This window comes from Alligator mississippiensis, chromosome 9, assembly GCF_030867095.1.
Source record: "Alligator mississippiensis isolate rAllMis1 chromosome 9, rAllMis1, whole genome shotgun sequence".
Lineage (NCBI taxonomy): Eukaryota > Metazoa > Chordata > Crocodylia > Alligatoridae > Alligator > Alligator mississippiensis.
The window spans coordinates 10,069,884-10,085,766 of NC_081832.1; the positions used below are offsets into that span (position 1 = coordinate 10,069,884).

Sequence of the window (15,883 nt, forward strand, 5' to 3'; positions counted from 1 at the left end):
TAAAATAAGTTTTGTTATCAGCATCAGAATAACCCCTGATATAATGGGGCCCTGGCACATGGCTAGAACTCCTGGGTACTCCTACAATAGAAATTAATAATAATAATAGTTAGAGCCAAAGTGATTTTTAATGGGCGAGACTGGAGAGTTTCCTCCTCCTTCATCCTATACCATTTTTCTTCTCTCTACCTTCTCAATCACCTTATTTTTCAACCACTAATGCAATGAGATAAGACTGCTGTCAGAGTTGCTGGAGAAGGCAAGGGCACGTCATAAGTTCTGTTAGAGAGCACTGTTTTCTCAAAGAGGGAAAAAAATGGCTGTGCTGCAGCCCTTAATTATTCTCTCTCATTCTAAGATGCTGCTCAGATGACCGGCCAGGATCTGAATTGGTCTATTACTTTAGAATTAGGAATAATTACACTCTAGGACCTAGATTGGCATGACCACATTATTTCCTACAAGCTAATAAACAGCTTGTTGCATGTGATAATGGTGGTTGTTCCCCAAGTTGTTTTTGAACTAGGGACCTAGCAGTAGAGGGTTTTTTTAGTTTGTCACCAGTTCTCTTATCTGCCTGGTGTGTTGTGGAGCTGTGCATTGCTCATATTGTCAAATGATCAGGAGAGGAAAAAACCCCACATAGCAAAAGCTAATGAAAATATTTAACATTATAAATAGCTGCACATGGTAGTTAGCTCAAAAGAGCACACAAACCACAGGAAATTATTGTAATTGTTTTTAAAAGGCTACTATTCTATGTTTTGTAAATGGTATCCTTGGGAGTGTCTCTGGATTTGTTATCTTTCTGCATTTAACACGTTTGCTAACAAACAAAAATTGATTTTTATTTATCTTGCAAAGCAAAGTCCTGGTTGCTTTCCACTTGATATTAATCCTCTTTTTTTGGCAAAGTAAATAATGGCAGAGACACCCTGAGATCCGATTAAGCCATAAGTTCCCAGTTTAAAGGAAGGAGAGATCAATATAATTGCCAGCTCCATTAAACAATTCTTATCACTTTGACTGTGCATGTGGGCATAAAGGTAATTTATATTTTATGTTTAATTCTTCCAGAGCAGCTAAGCTTGTTTAAATTCCTCATATAACATTTTAATCAACCAGCCACACCTTGAAGACAGAGGAGAGGAAAAAAAAGCTCTGATGAAACTGAAGTGTTGAAGTGGGGGGAGGATGGGATAAAGATCAATAACCCTGAAGAGAAAGGAAAGCACAGCTAGCTATAAAGACAAAACACCCTTGTCATGGCGGGGTCCTGCAGGAGGGCCGTGATCTCCTTAAGGCCCCCCTCTCCATGTCAAGTTGGCCCAAGGGGCACCATCCATTTCTCGCCCACCACGTCTTTTACGGTCTAAATTGGTTGGGAGGCTGCCTTACGCCCTCTCGGACACGTCTCTATGTTTATTCGGACCCCTCGTGGGTCTTGTCCTGTAAATGTGTGCTTCAGGGCGCCCTAGCCTTATGGGCTATGCGTGGCTCCAACCACCCCAGATACCACGCCCCAAGCCTCGCGGATGGAATTGACGTTGGTCTGTCTCTCTGTCTATATTCACGCCCGTCTCTTGGGCCTTCTCTGTTGTGCTGCCCGCTCCTGGGGCTCTCCGAGCCCACTCGGGGCCTTCTCTAAGTGCTGCCCCCTTCTCTGGAGCCTTCTCTAAGTGCTGCCCCCTTCTCTGGGGCTCGTCACGCCCGCACTGGGGCTTCTCAGTATAACAGCCCCCTCTTGGGGCTGTCCAGTAAGCTGTCCCCTTCTCTGGGGCTTTATGTGCCCATACTAGGGCTTCTCAAAAGTGCCCCTCTCTAGGGCTTGCTATGCCTGCACTGGGGCTTCTCAAATGCCCCCTCTCTGGGGTTGGGGTCTAAGCACCTCGTAAGCTGCGCCCTCCTGGGCGCCAGGGTCCTCACACTCTGCTGTGAGGCCCCTTTGAGAATACTGCGCCCTCACTGGCGCTGGGGTCACCATGCCACTGGGGGTTCCCCCTGAGAATACTGCACCCTCACTGGTGCTAGGGCCCCACACCACTGTGGGTCCCTATGAGGCCTCCTCCAACCCCTAATAGCCTCACCCAAACCACTGGTGTAATATCAAAACCAAACAGAAACTTGAGCCTCTTGGCTATAACCTAAATGTAAGCCACCTGGCTATAACAACATTGCTTGGACCTCTTAGCACTGCCACCCTTTACTCTGCTAGAGCGGTACCTGTAGTCAGGCTTCCCCTTCCCCTTCCCCTTCCCCTTCCCCTTCCCCTTCCCCTTCCCCTTCCCCTTCCCCTTCCCCTTCCATCATTGCTCCAGGAGCTCCTGCCTCTCTGGCTGCTGGCAGGGAACTGCCAGCCTGGCCTCAGCCCTGGGCTTTATAGGAGCCAGGCCCTATCTCCTACAGGCAGCTGACCGCTGGCAGGTGTGGGTCATTTGCTTCTTTCAGTTGCCCTGGCAACCCACAGGTGGACTCCTATTCCCTGCTAGGGCTCTTTTCCCCAGCAGTTTCCGCCCTTTAGGAGCAGGGCACCTCAGTGCTCTGCGACAACCCTGATACATGTACATGCATAGCGAACCCACAAGATTGTTACTAAGTATAGGACCCTCATTTTGTACAGAGTAGCAATATTCTTGAAGACCCAATCAGGTGTGAGGGCCAGGGACAGAAGTTACACATAAACAGGTTTAAGTGATCAGAAACTAGTTCAAATCTGTAACACAACAGAACTTCAGTGCACTTAAACTGCTTTCAACATGGCCCAAACTGGTTTAAGATATACCTGGTTGGATGTTGTATCAGACTGAACTGATTTGGGTCAAATTAGTTTATGGAACTTCTGTCCTAGATCCATTTCCAATTCAAGTTAACTCTCAGTCCCCCAGCATCCCAGGATGCTTTGCCAGCCCTGGGTTGTGTTGTCTGCTCCAGTGGAACAGGGTTGGCCTTGCCCCTATGCTCCCTAGGCAGAGCCCTATTGCTGCTCCAGCTGGCTGAGAAGGAAGGTGGGGAACCTGGCTCTGGACCTCAGCTGGGGTCTGCCTGGCAGGGGCGGAGAAACCCCTGATAGGCTTTTCTCTGCTCTCCACTTGAGTGGGGGGAGTGGCCAGACCCTGGCCCAGGCTGGCACACTAAAACGGAGAGGAGGGATGGGGGTTTAAGCCTCTCCCCCACCATGCTTGATCAGGGAGCAGGAGAAAGCTCCTTGGGCCTGCACTGTTCAATTTCTTTCTTAGAGACTTGGAAGAGGGGGTGAAAAGCAGCCTGTTTAAATTCACAGACGACACCAAGATTTGCGGTGAGGTGGGCATGCTAGAAAGGAGGGACAGGATACAGCTGGACCTGGACAGGTTGCAGGGGTGGGCGAATGAGAATAGGATGGGATTCAATACTGACAAGTGCAAGGTGCTGCACTTGGGCAGTAAGAACCAGCAGCATACCTATAGGCTGGGGAACTCCCTTCTTGAAAGCACAGTGTCAGAAAGAGATCTTGGAGTCATTATTGATTCCAAAACGAACATGGGCCACCAATGCGTGGACACGGTCAGTAGGGCTAACCGCACCTTGTCGTACATCCATAGATGCATCACAAGCAGGGCCAAGGAGGTGATCCTCCTCCTCTATGCGACACTGGTCAGGCCACAGTTGGTGTACTGCATCCAGTTCTGGGTGCTGCACCTCAGGAGGGATGTGGACAGCATTGAGAGGGTCCAAAGAAGGGTCACTTGCATGATCCGGGGACAGCAGGGCAGACCCTATGAGGAGAGGATACGGGACCTTAACCTGTTCAGCCTTCATAAGAGAAGGCTGAGAGGGGACCTGGTGGCCATCTATAAACTTACTAGGGGGGACCAGCAGGGAATGAGGGAGACCTTGTTTCCCTGAGCGCCTCCCAGAGTAACAAGGAATAACGGCCATAAGTTGTTAGAGAGTAGGTTCATCTGCTGGGAGACGCAGACAGCAAGGTCCCATCGCTCATGCAGGTTTCTAACTTGTGTACAGGACCTCCACCTGACACAGGAGGTGTATGGTCCCACTAGGGGGAATGCCATACTGGATCTGGTATTGGCAACGGGAGATGACATGATAGGGGACCTCCAGATCGGTAGCTATCTGGGAGACAGTGATCACCTTATGATAGAATTCAACATAAGACGGCGAGTGGGTAAGGTAACTAGTAGGGTGAAAGTGCTAGACTTTAGGAAAGCTGATCTCATTGCACTCAGGCGATTAGTCAAGGAAGCACTGCAGAGTAGGAGTTTTGATGGGATGGGTGCCCAAGAAGGGTGGCTGTGCCTAAAGGAAACGATCCTTTGGGCACAAAGCAAGATGATCTCCGAGCGAGGCAAAAGAGGGAAAGGGGCCAGGAGGCTTCCATGGCTGACCAGAGAAATCCAGGGCAGCCTAAGGGCCAAAAGGGGAGCACATAAAAAGTGGAAACAGGGTGAGATCACTAAAGATGAATATACCTCCTCTGCTCGTGCTTGTAGGGAGGCAGTTAGGCGGGCCAAAGCTACCATGGAGCTGAGGATGGCAACCCAAGTAAAGGACAACAAGAAATTGTTTTTTAGATACATAGGGAGTAAAAGGAAGGCCCAGGGAGGAATAGGACCGCTGCTAAATGGGCAGAAGCAATTGGTGACAGATAGGGGGGACAAGGCTGAACTCCTCAACGAGTTCTTTGCCTCAGTGTTCCTAAGTGAGGGGCACGACAAGTCTCTCACTGGGGTTGTAGAGAGGCAGCAGCAAGGCGCCAGACTTCCATGCGTAGATCCTGAGGTGGTGCAGAGTCACTTGGAAGAACTGGATGCCTTTAAGTCGGCAGGCCCGGATGGGCTCCATCCGAGGGTGCTGAAGGCACTGGCCGACATCATTGCAGAGCCACTGGCGGGAATATTCGAATGCTCGTGGCGCACAGGCCAAGTCCCGGAGGACTGGAAAAGGGCTAACGTGGTCCCCATTTTCAAAAAGGGGAGGAAGGAGGACCCGGGCAACTATAGGCCGGTCAGTCTCACCTCCATCCTTGGTAAAGTATTTGAAAAAATTATCAAGGCTCACATTTGTGAGAGCCCGGCAGGACAAATTATGCTGAGGGGAAACCAGCATGGGTTTGTGGCAGGCAGATCGTGCCTGACCAACCTAGTCTCTTTCTATGACCAGGTTACGAAACGCCTGGACACAGGAGGAGGGGTGGATGTCGTATACCTGGACTTCAGGAAGGCCTTCGATACGGTATCCCACCCCTTACTGGTGAACAAATTAAGAGGCTGTGATGTGGATGACTGCACAGTCCGGTGGGTGGTGAATTGGCTAGAGGGTCGCACCCAAAGAGTCGTGGTAGATGGGTCGGTCTCGACCTGGAAGGGTGTGGGCAGTGGGGTCCCGCAGGGTTCGGTCCTTGGACCGATACTCTTTAATGTCTTCATCAGCAACTTGGACGTGGGAGTGAAATGTACTCTGTCCAAGTTTGCAGATGACACAAAGCTATGGGGAGAAGTGGACACGCCGGAGGGCAGGGAACAGCTGCAGGCAGACCTGGATAGGCTGGACAAGTGGGCAGAAAACAACAGGATGCAGTTCAACAAGGAGAAATGCAAAGTGCTGCACCTAGGGAGGAAAAATGTCCAGCACACCTACAGCCTAGGGAATGACCTGCTGGGTGGCACAGAGGTGGAAAGGGATCTTGGAGTCCTAGTGGACTCCAAGTTGAACATGAGCCGGCAGTGTGACGAAGCCATCAGAAAAGCCAATGGCACTTTATCGTGCATCAGCAGATGCATGACAAATAGGTCCAGGGAGGTGATACTTCCCCTCTATAGGGCATTGGTCAGACCGCAGTTGGAGTACTGCGTGCAATTCTGGGCGCCACACTTCAAGAAGGATGCGGATAACCTGGAGAGGGTACAGCGAAGGGCAACTCGTATGGTCAAGGGCCTGCAGACCAAGCCCTACGAGGAGAGACTAGAGAAACTGGACCTTTTCAGCCTCCGCAAGAGAAGGTTGAGAGGCGACCTTGTGGCTGCCTATAAGTTCATCACGGGGGCACAGAAGGGAATTGGTGAGGATTTATTCACCAAGGCGCCCCCGGGGGTTACAAGAAATAATGGCCACAAGCTAGCAGAGAGCAGATTTAGACTGGACATTAGGAAGAACTTCTTCACAGTTCGAGTGGCCAAGGTCTGGAACGGGCTCCCAAGGGAGGTGGTGCTCTCCCCTACCCTGGGGGTCTTCAAGAGGATGTTAGATGAGTATCTAGCCGGGGTCATTTAGACCCAGCACTCTTTCCTGCTTATGCAGGGGGTCGGACTTGATGATCTATTGAGGTCCCTTCCGACCCTAACATCTAACATCTATGAATCTATGAATAACGGCCATAAGTTGTTAGAGAGTAGGTTCAGACTAGACATTAGAAGGCACTACTTCACAGTCAGGGCAGCTAGGATCTGGAACCAACTTCCAAGGGAAATGGTGCTGGCTCGTACCCTGGGGGTCTTTAAGAGGAGGCTTGATTATTACCTAGCTGGGGTCATTTGAGCCCAGTTTTCTCTCCTGCCCAGGGCAGGGGGTTGGGCTAGATGGTTTGCAAAGTCCCTTCCGACCCTACATCTATGAATCTATAAAGCCTGGCAGAGGCCGCTCCGCCCATTCCAGGCAGGGGTCCTGTGTAGGTAGGAGAGAGGGTTTAAACCATTGCCTAAAGAAGCTTGCAATGGTAAGAGAAAGGGTAGGAGACACGGAAGGGCGAAGACACTTCCACAGAGCCACAATACAGGTGTGTTCAGCTGAGTTCTGATTTACAATTCATGTCACCTGATTCCCTTTCCACAAGATATACTGCTTTTAGTTTTAATGACCTGTCTGTCCTCCTCCTGCGTAATAACTACTTGCCTTCATTCACTCCTGTAGTTTCTCTTCTCTACACCAATGAGGAGATGGTTCCAAGCTTGAGAAAGGGGAAGTGAGGTATGCAATCTAAATTTAGAGCAGGGGAATTTGAATCTCCTATTGCAGTAAAGTCTATATGTCAAGCGTGGAGCCTCATTGTGTCAGGTACTTTGTTCACACGCAGTAACTGACAGTCCCTGCCACAAAGAGCTTCCAATTTAAGACATAAAATATACCAGGTAGACAGGAAAAATAAGGAAGTTAAAATAGTAATGGGGAAAACATGGGGAGTGGTGGGAGTAACACAGGCAGGTGGATGAATACAATTCTTAGCTACTCGGGCGGATCACCTGGGACTGAATTCTGGTTCTGTTAGTGTCTCGCTGTAACAGGAGGCATGGCAGTCCCTTTCTGTGCCTCAGTTTGCTTATGCACCAGATGGAAATGAAAGCTGTCCCTACTACTTCAATGTTAAACTTAATTCTTGAAAGCTGGTAAGGTATTTGGTGGTCCCTGGACAAAAGGTATCAAAGGGGTGTGAAGACTCATTAGTAAGTGAGAATTTCTTTGGCTGCTGAAGGCAAAAGACTACTCCTAATAACTAGGAGGTGAAGAATGCACTTATCTCTCCGTTCCTTGTCCTTTAGATACCTGGTACGGCTACGTGAAGGAGAATTGAGTTTATACTGCATTGGCCACAGTGGAGAAGACAAGAATGTGGCCACTGTAGCAAAAACGATTCATTTGTCAGGTGGCAATGTCAGCGTCTATAAAGAGAATGAATGCAGTACCTTTACAGTCCAGACCAAAGAACACAATTATTTGTAAGTATAGGTAACAAATAATAATTTCTGAAAGCAGAGCAATTAAAGTTAAGGTCAAACACTGATGTGTCTAGTTGTCCCAGGAGAAGCAGAAAACCCAGGAGATTTTAAACCATTTAGATTACACCAGAACTGGCGTGAAACGATTGGATACATGAACCATATAAACAACTTTCAGAGTTTTGTGAAATAAATCCAATGCCTACATTTAAATACTGCTAGGAAACACTGGCAATCGTCACTTCAGGGGCTTGGAAAGATGAATCATTCACCGGCTAAGTTAGACATTACGAGGAGTTTCTGACTAGCTCGTGCACTGAACATGAAGGTAATACTTCAGGGACCATTCACTTCCCTCAGGAGGAAAGGAGGAACCATGATAAAATTGCAGCTCAGAGTCAATATATGGCAAAGCTTCAACTGTTTAGACACCTAAACAATTAACTGTCTGAAAAGGTCAGATGCAGCAGAGCTAGTTTCCTTTGACAAAACTGTCCAACATCATTCTTCTTAACAAAGAGATAGTTGTTACATTAGTTGGCAAGTTATTTACACCAGTGGTTCCCAACCTTTTTTATACTGCGGACTGGCAAACTCACTCAAAGAATTTTGGTGGACCAGGTATAGAAACACTTTAATTTGCATATTTAAATTTAATTAGCATATCTCCATTTAATTTTTATGTGGGGTGGGGTTGCAAGGATTGGATTGGGTTGCAGGCACAGCCGTGGGCACCGGAGGATCCTGTAGGGGACGAGGCTGCACAGGAGGTGGCCTGGGGACACCCAGCTGGGGCTGCCCAGGAAGAAGGGGCTCTGCTGCCTTCCCTAGGAGCAAGCAGCAGAGCAGCCTCCCCGTCCTCCACTCCAGATTTTTTCCAGCCCACATCCACCCAATCCCAGCCATGGGTAGGCCTGGGGGGGTCCTGTCTGGCTTGGCGCAGGCCGCAGTACCTACTGCATGGGCAGTGCCTCGCTGGGTGCGGCCATAGCGGTGGGAGCGGGATGGGGCACATGGAGCTGGCTGCCTCACCACCCAGGTTTAACCCCACACGTAACTGCCTGCGATGGAAGCTACTTGACAGATGGGAGTCCAAGATGGGGCAGGGAGGCAGGAGCCTGCAGCCGAGGGTGGGCAGGGAGCTCGACAGCCACGACCCAGCAGCCAACCCTTCACGGCCTGGTGCTGGGCTGTGGCCCAGTGGTTGGGAACCTCTCATTTACACTACCTTGTGTTTATATATGTTCTTAAATTTTAGGTTTCGAATACCATTCACTGTCCAGAATAGCATGGCAGAGGATGTTAGCAAACTCCAGAATGAATGGGTATCACTCATTGGAAAGTATTGCCAGTTGTGGAAGAATTGTTCACGAGCTGAGAAGGGCTTTGACAAAGGTGGCTCAGAAGATGAATATCAGGAACTTGTGTTTCTGAATGAGCAGGCAGAAGCCCTCAGTCTCACTGTGGGTTCTGTGCAAGCTGTGGAGAATAAAACTTCAGCTCCTCAATCAACTCCCTCAACATCATCATCATCTAGTCAACCTCCCACAGTGAAGGCAGGGATCCCACCCCCACCTGCCTTCCCTCCGCCCTTCAGCCGCTCCCCAGCACTGAAAAGAACAAAAGCTTTTCATTGGGATGTTGTTCCTCAGGGCAAGGTGAGGAACAACTACTAGTTGGGTCAGGAGGGACAGACTTAAAACGTGTAATGGGGTGTAGCTAGGCAACTACATTGCAAGCATAGTTACCAGAGTAGAACATGAAAATGAAGTGAGTAGGCACAAAAGGAACAGTGACTCCTCAAGCTATGGAAGGGGTTGGACTAGGTGGCACTTGAGGCCTTTTTGAACCTTATAGTTATGAGAAAAGGGCCTGATTGTCCATCTGCTCCCACCCAGTTCAAGGCACCCAGTTTGCAAGCAGATTTGTAGCAAATATTCACGTGTATTTGTTGTGCAGTCGTATGCACAAGTTGTTGGATGCCAAGTTTGGTGGCATGTCTGGCAATAAACATACTTGAACAGGGGTAAACCTGAGAATTGTTATAGGAGAGGATTTGAGGGAATAAGTAGGGGTCACGGTGCACGCCAGGAACCTAATAGCATCTTGCGGTCCACCTGCTCTGCTGTCTCTGTCACACCCGACAGAGAACACGATTTTTCTTCCCACTGTCACAAATGGTGGCTGCCCTTGTTTCCCTAAATATAGCAGAGACATTTTTTGCTGTAGCTCCCAAAGTACTCCAGAGGAAATTCTGCTGTAATAGTTTGCTTTTTGGGCACATCCAGGATATAAAAGTTTTATACAGAAATTAAAGACCAAGAAAAAGACCTGTTAAGCTACCTATTTCAGAAATGGAGTGGAGAGTCATAGTGGGAATCTAGTTTCATAACAGGAGAAGAACACTTTAACATTAGGCTGCTAGAGGTTGAAAACAGCAGCGCTATACTCTTCGCTCCCGTAGATGTAGTACTAAGGCAGTCTCTGACAATGAACTAATGTAAGAAAACTCTTTTACCTTGCTAGTTTTTTCCCTCTATTTGAGAAAAACTAAGCATATCTATATATACACACACACACACACACATATTTTTTTTTTTTTAGATTCAGAGATCGATCTGGGAATCATGTGATCACCACAAGAGAAAATTAGATGTGTCTCGACTCTATGACCAGTTTCAGATGCAGGATGTGCTGATATCATCAGGCAACGAACCTTCAGTGAATCGGGGCATTATGTTAAATAAAAAAATTGCGCACAACTTCAGTAAGTGTAATAACAACAGCTGCGTATTCGTATTCTGAAAACAAGAGATGACAACTCTGTGCATGTATTCAAACAATCTCATTGCTAAATAAGAACATTTTGTTTGGAAGTGTCTATATAGCAAATTTAATATTCTTCTGGTTCATTTGTAAAAGTGGACCTCAAGGTCAAGTTTCTCTATATTTGGGCTGAATAAATAACAATTCAAAGAACTTCTTACCTTTCTGAGGTATAGTTAGAAGAAATGGGGTAAAATGAAAAAAGGAGGAATGTGGGCTGAATATCAGGAAAATCTTCCTGACTGTTTGATCCACTAGGGTGTGAAATAGTTTCCCCAGAAAAGTGGCTTTAAGCCCAATGTTGTAGATGCTTGAAAATAAACTAGACAAAATGGGTGAACACAAGCTGCAAAGGACAACTGTACACTGAGAAAGGGGTTGAGTGGATAACCCCTTTTTCATCTTTGCTTTCCACAGTCTAGTGTCATGCTTGCTGATATGCTGTTCTGCTTTAAGAAGCATTTTCTGTGGCTCAGAAATTAGCTTTAAAAGTCCCAAGAATGAACTTGTTTGCTGTTGCTTAGCATTTACTTCCAGAATCTAGCTGTCTGCAAAAGGTGATGGTATATTTATTTATGGCAGATTTTCACCCTCTTTTGTGCAATCAGCAGTTATATGTCAACTAGTAGAGTCCCTTACTATCTTACAAGAGGGACATATGGGGTCAGACTTAGAGTCCAAGGCTCTCATTGACTTTAAATAGAACAATTTAATAAGACAATTTATAGTGTTCATAGTGTTTTGAAAAGGGAAGATTACAACCTATGGCCAATATTACTCACATGCCAGTCTCCAAACATAGCTACAATGTACTTGTACTGTCCCAAAGTGCCAGTGCATGATACATACTGTTTCCTTCTAATGCTGAGTTTAAAATATCTTCACAGGGAGAGCTGGGCTGATATAATTTAATGGCCATTGGGTTATTGATAAATCTCTGCCAGCTTCTGCGGCGCTGTCACCTTTTTTCTATGTAGGCACAGATATGTTAAACCTACTGATGTGAATTATTACCCTGAATGACTGGTCATCAGCTGGTGCTGTCTGCTTTGCATCTGGGGTACCATTTATTGGTTCTGCAGGAGGATTAACATGGAATCAGTTCACAGATCTAATGAAACAGTTCAGTGGATAATCTTGACCTAACTCATAAAATGATGAGAAACTCTTTCAATTAGTCTAACGAGGAGTGATAGTATAAGAGTATCAAGAGTAATTGTTCTTCAAAGACTATTTTGATTTTCTAATAAGCTGAGATGGTTTGCCAAAAAAAATTATACAACCTAGCACTGTTTAAAGAAATGTTACCTGCATAAAGGATCTGGGGCAATTGCATTTTTGAAGATGTAATGATTTCACCTTTATGAATATTGATAAGAAAGAGTACATTGTGAAAGGCTCATAAAGTTTTAATTGGGACATGTGGATTGAAATAACCTGTTGGAATTATGGCATCTACTGACTAATAGTTGGAAGTATTTAAATGAGTGATCGGAAAGTGCTGTTATGAATAAAATACATCATCTAACAGCATCTAACAGTTTTTTTAATCTTCTAAATTATTCCAGTTTCTCTTAGGAAATCACCCACTTCTAGTGTGCAGAGAGAGCCATTTTCCTCTTGCACTTGCTTTTTGTTGTAACTATTTTCATTGATCCAATGTCCTTTTCTTAAGGACTGTGTTATAGCAAATATGTTTTATAAGGGACTTTACATAGATTGAAAGTTAAATTGATACTAAAAGGGAAGTTTGATTGATCCTATATGTGCTAGAAACCATGGCTCTTAAATAATCTAGTTATTCAGTAAGTTAAAAAAAGCTGAATTAAAAAAATAAGTAGTTTTCAACAACAACAAAAAAGGTAAAGATGGAAGATAGGAATGACTTGGAAGAAAAATAACTAAAATCAAACCCAAAGCAAGGCCAGTATAACCAAAAATTAATAAAATAAAACCGTTAGCTACTTCACTTTTCTTGCAGAAGAAACACATTACCCTGCCTACATGTCTCAGTAATATAGTGACAGGAGAAGTAATTTTAAGACAGCCAAAGAAATGTCTGGGAGCCAATGAAAATCTGTGGTAGTGAAAGAATGTGTGATCTAAAAGGTAAGTGATTGGCTTAGGAGTCAGAGAAACAGACTCTGCGACATGGCCTTTGGTATGTCTTGCACAATACGGTTTCCCACGGCATTATCATCATTATCACAAGCTGAGGAAATGCATAGCGATACTGTAAGGAATTATACTGTAAGGTAGATCTATAAGTGGTTGGATCATCGTGCTTAATGAGTAGTCATCCCTGTCTATTTGGAGGAGGTATCAAGAGGGATTCCCAGGTTCCTGTCCTGAGTCTGGTATTGTTTAATATTATCATTAAGGCTAGGGACAGAAGCCTGAGCCTGAATTCATTCAATCTTTGCAGGTTAGTCTAACCTGGCTAGGCTAAACTGGTTTGTAAGTGTATAGACATCCCCTGCGGATGAGGAAATCAGGCACTTGCCTGCAGTGGCTCTCCCTTTTCTTCCACAGTGTTGAGCAGAGCAGGGCATGGCCAGGCATCGGCAGGATGCTCTGCTCTAAGTGGACTCTGTTCTGTCTGCCTTTGTCCAGTCTACCTTACACAGACCCCTCTCAGCATTAGGTTGGATACCACATGCAGGCTACAGTCTGTGCTGTGAGAGAGAGGGAGGGGGATCCCTGTTTGAGCAGTGAGCAGTGGGGATGGAGGGGCACGGGAAAGCCAGGTAGATGCTACTGTGCCTGCAAGTCTCTGCTGGAGCTCCAGCATGGAGCAGAGAGGAGGGACCAGCTCAGTTTTCTGGAGCAGAGAGCCTATCCCAGAGAGCATGTTGGGATGCTGGGGGACTCTGATTTCACTTAAACCAGGAAGGGGTCTGGGACAGACATTACATAAACTGGTTTGACCCACATCAGTTAAGTCTGATACTACATTCAACCAGGTTCATCTCAGACCAGTTTCAGCCATTTTCAAACTTGTTTATGTGCACTAAATGTCTTGTTCTGTTACAGGTTTAAACCAGTTTCTGATCACTTCAACCGGTTTATGTGTAATGTCTGTCCCTAGCCTAATTTTTTGGATAATGGGATTAGGTGCTTAGTAAAATTTGTGTAAGATGCAAAATTTGGTAGAGCTGCAGACACTCTGGAGAGCTAGGATCCAGAATGACCTGGATAGACTGGAAAAAAATGGTCTGCAACTAATCAGAGGAGGTTCAACAGACATAAATGCAAAGTCCCGCTCTTGGGACAGAATAATTGCATGCACAAATACAGACTGGGGAATGCCTGGCTAGGCTGCAGTACTGTGGGACCTGGTGGTTATAGTAGACTGTAAGCTGAATATGAGCCAACAAGGTGCTCTTGTTGGAAAAAGGCCAACAGGATACTTGGTTGTATTAACAGGAATGTCATTTGCAAATCAAAGGAAGTGATTCTTCTGCTGTATTCAGCACTCCTCACCTGGAGTACTATGGCCACTTTTTGGGCCCCACACTTCAAAAAGGATGTGAACAAATTAGAAAGAGTCCAGTGGAGAGCAACAAAAATTATTAGAGGTCTGGGAAGTATGACTTATAAAGAAAGACTGAAAGATCTAGGGTTATTTAGTCTGGAAAAGAGAAGGCTGAAAGGGGATTTGATAACAGTCTTCAAGTACCTGAAAGGTAATTAAAAAGAAGATGGAGATGGGCTTTTCTCTATGGCCACAGGGGACAGGACAAGGAACAATGGCCTCAAACTGTGCCAGAGGAAATTTAGGTCAGAGGTTAGGAGGAACTTTCTGCCTATGAGTCAAGGACTGGAACAAGCTGCCTAGAGAAATGGTAGGGGTTGGACAGACACTCGGCTGGGTTGGTTTATTCAGGGATAATCCTTCCTTGAGCAAGGGACTGGATTAGATGACCTTTTGAGATCCCTTCCATCCTTACTTTCTTTTGATCCTATGTCAGTTCACCTTGTCAACTTCAGTTTTCTCATAAATGAAATAGGGATTATTTTTCCTCTGTTTAGATTCTGGGATCATTTCTGTTCATTTCAACATTTAGAAATCTCCTTCATCTTCCTCCCTTTTCCTTCTATTTCTATATCTTTTTTCCCCCCTTGGCTCTGTGGCAGTTGTGACTGCCCAATCTGGTAGTTATTTTGGAGGCAACTAGCTCAAAATGATAGAACTTGACCTGTGCTGGGAAGCAAATTGATAATTTGTGTTCTTCTTTTGTAGTTTCATATGAGGTTCATCTGTGCATGTAATTTTTCTTCATATTGCTGAAAGTATAGCAAGTAGTGTCATCCTAAATTGAATTTCAAGAAATCTTTGCACATTAGGGGCAGTCCTTCCAGGAGCATTATATAGCATAGTGTAGGGAAAGTTATATTGCTTGCATTCCATCTTGCCCTTACACATAAACTTTAGTTTCTGGGAATGTCATCCAGCACTTGTTGCAAGCTCAAAAAAATACCAACCAACCAACCAAAGTTTAGTATCTTTGATCTTCAAAGCATTGTAAGAAATTAAAGATAAATATGTAAGTACATGCCACTTTTATTCCAAACTACTAGTCTGAGTTCAACAAGAATATTGAATAGTAAGCTTTTGACTGTCTTTAGATAACAGTATCTTGATGTTCTGTCTCATGCATTAAGTTCATTTTAACAAAACAAAATATATTTTTGATGTGTTACAACTATTTGTACTTAGAGAACAAAAGGCTGGGTTTCACTTGAGCTTTTAGTGTCCATTAAGTGGAAACTAATTTTATCTAGGAAGTAAATATGAAATGTTCTGGTGTTTCCCTTTCCCTTGTGTATTTCTCTGTGAGTAATTGAAGAATAATTTTTCCATAGACATTTTTCTTAAAAGTTTCCATATAAAACCAAGCCAGCTGAAAGAAAAACTATACATCCTACATGAAGAGAATGGTGGACTTACAGATGAGCAGATTGCAGCGCTAAGAAGGTAATCTTTTTTTTAAATTTAATTGTTTGTTTGATATATATTAACTTTGGAAATAGCATCATTTTCTGCAAATTAAATAAAATTCAGATAAAGTGTTTATGGAAGCGCCTGAAGCATCATGGTTCTTACATTGAAAATTAGGTTGCACATAGAAACTTCACTCTCTGCTATCCCCTGTAGATGTGCTCTGATGTGTTGTAATTACAGTGCATTGGAGAAGACTCAATTAATCAAGTCTGCTGGAGCATGGTAACCGCCGTGCTCCAGCCAGCCTTAGTGTCTCATGTATCAGTGTCCCTGTGCTTCAAAATGGTGGTGGGAGCACTTAAAAGAGGGTTTGTGGACACCTGAATCTTAAATCCAACAATCT

At 45.2% G+C, this 15,883-nt stretch overlaps 1 protein-coding gene across 1 annotated transcript in view; it reads left to right on the plus strand.

Moving 5' to 3' along the window:
- The window catches only part of LOC102563473 (formin-H), a 57,269-nt gene that overhangs the window by 24,137 nt on the left and 17,249 nt on the right, over nt 1-15,883 (plus strand). The window contains exons 6-9 of the mRNA XM_019484510.2: nt 7,533-7,709; nt 8,968-9,367; nt 10,314-10,476; nt 15,402-15,513. Of these exons, the coding sequence (XP_019340055.2) occupies nt 7,533-7,709; nt 8,968-9,367; nt 10,314-10,476; nt 15,402-15,513 (852 nt within the window). The remainder of the gene's footprint in view (nt 1-7,532; nt 7,710-8,967; nt 9,368-10,313; nt 10,477-15,401; nt 15,514-15,883) is intronic.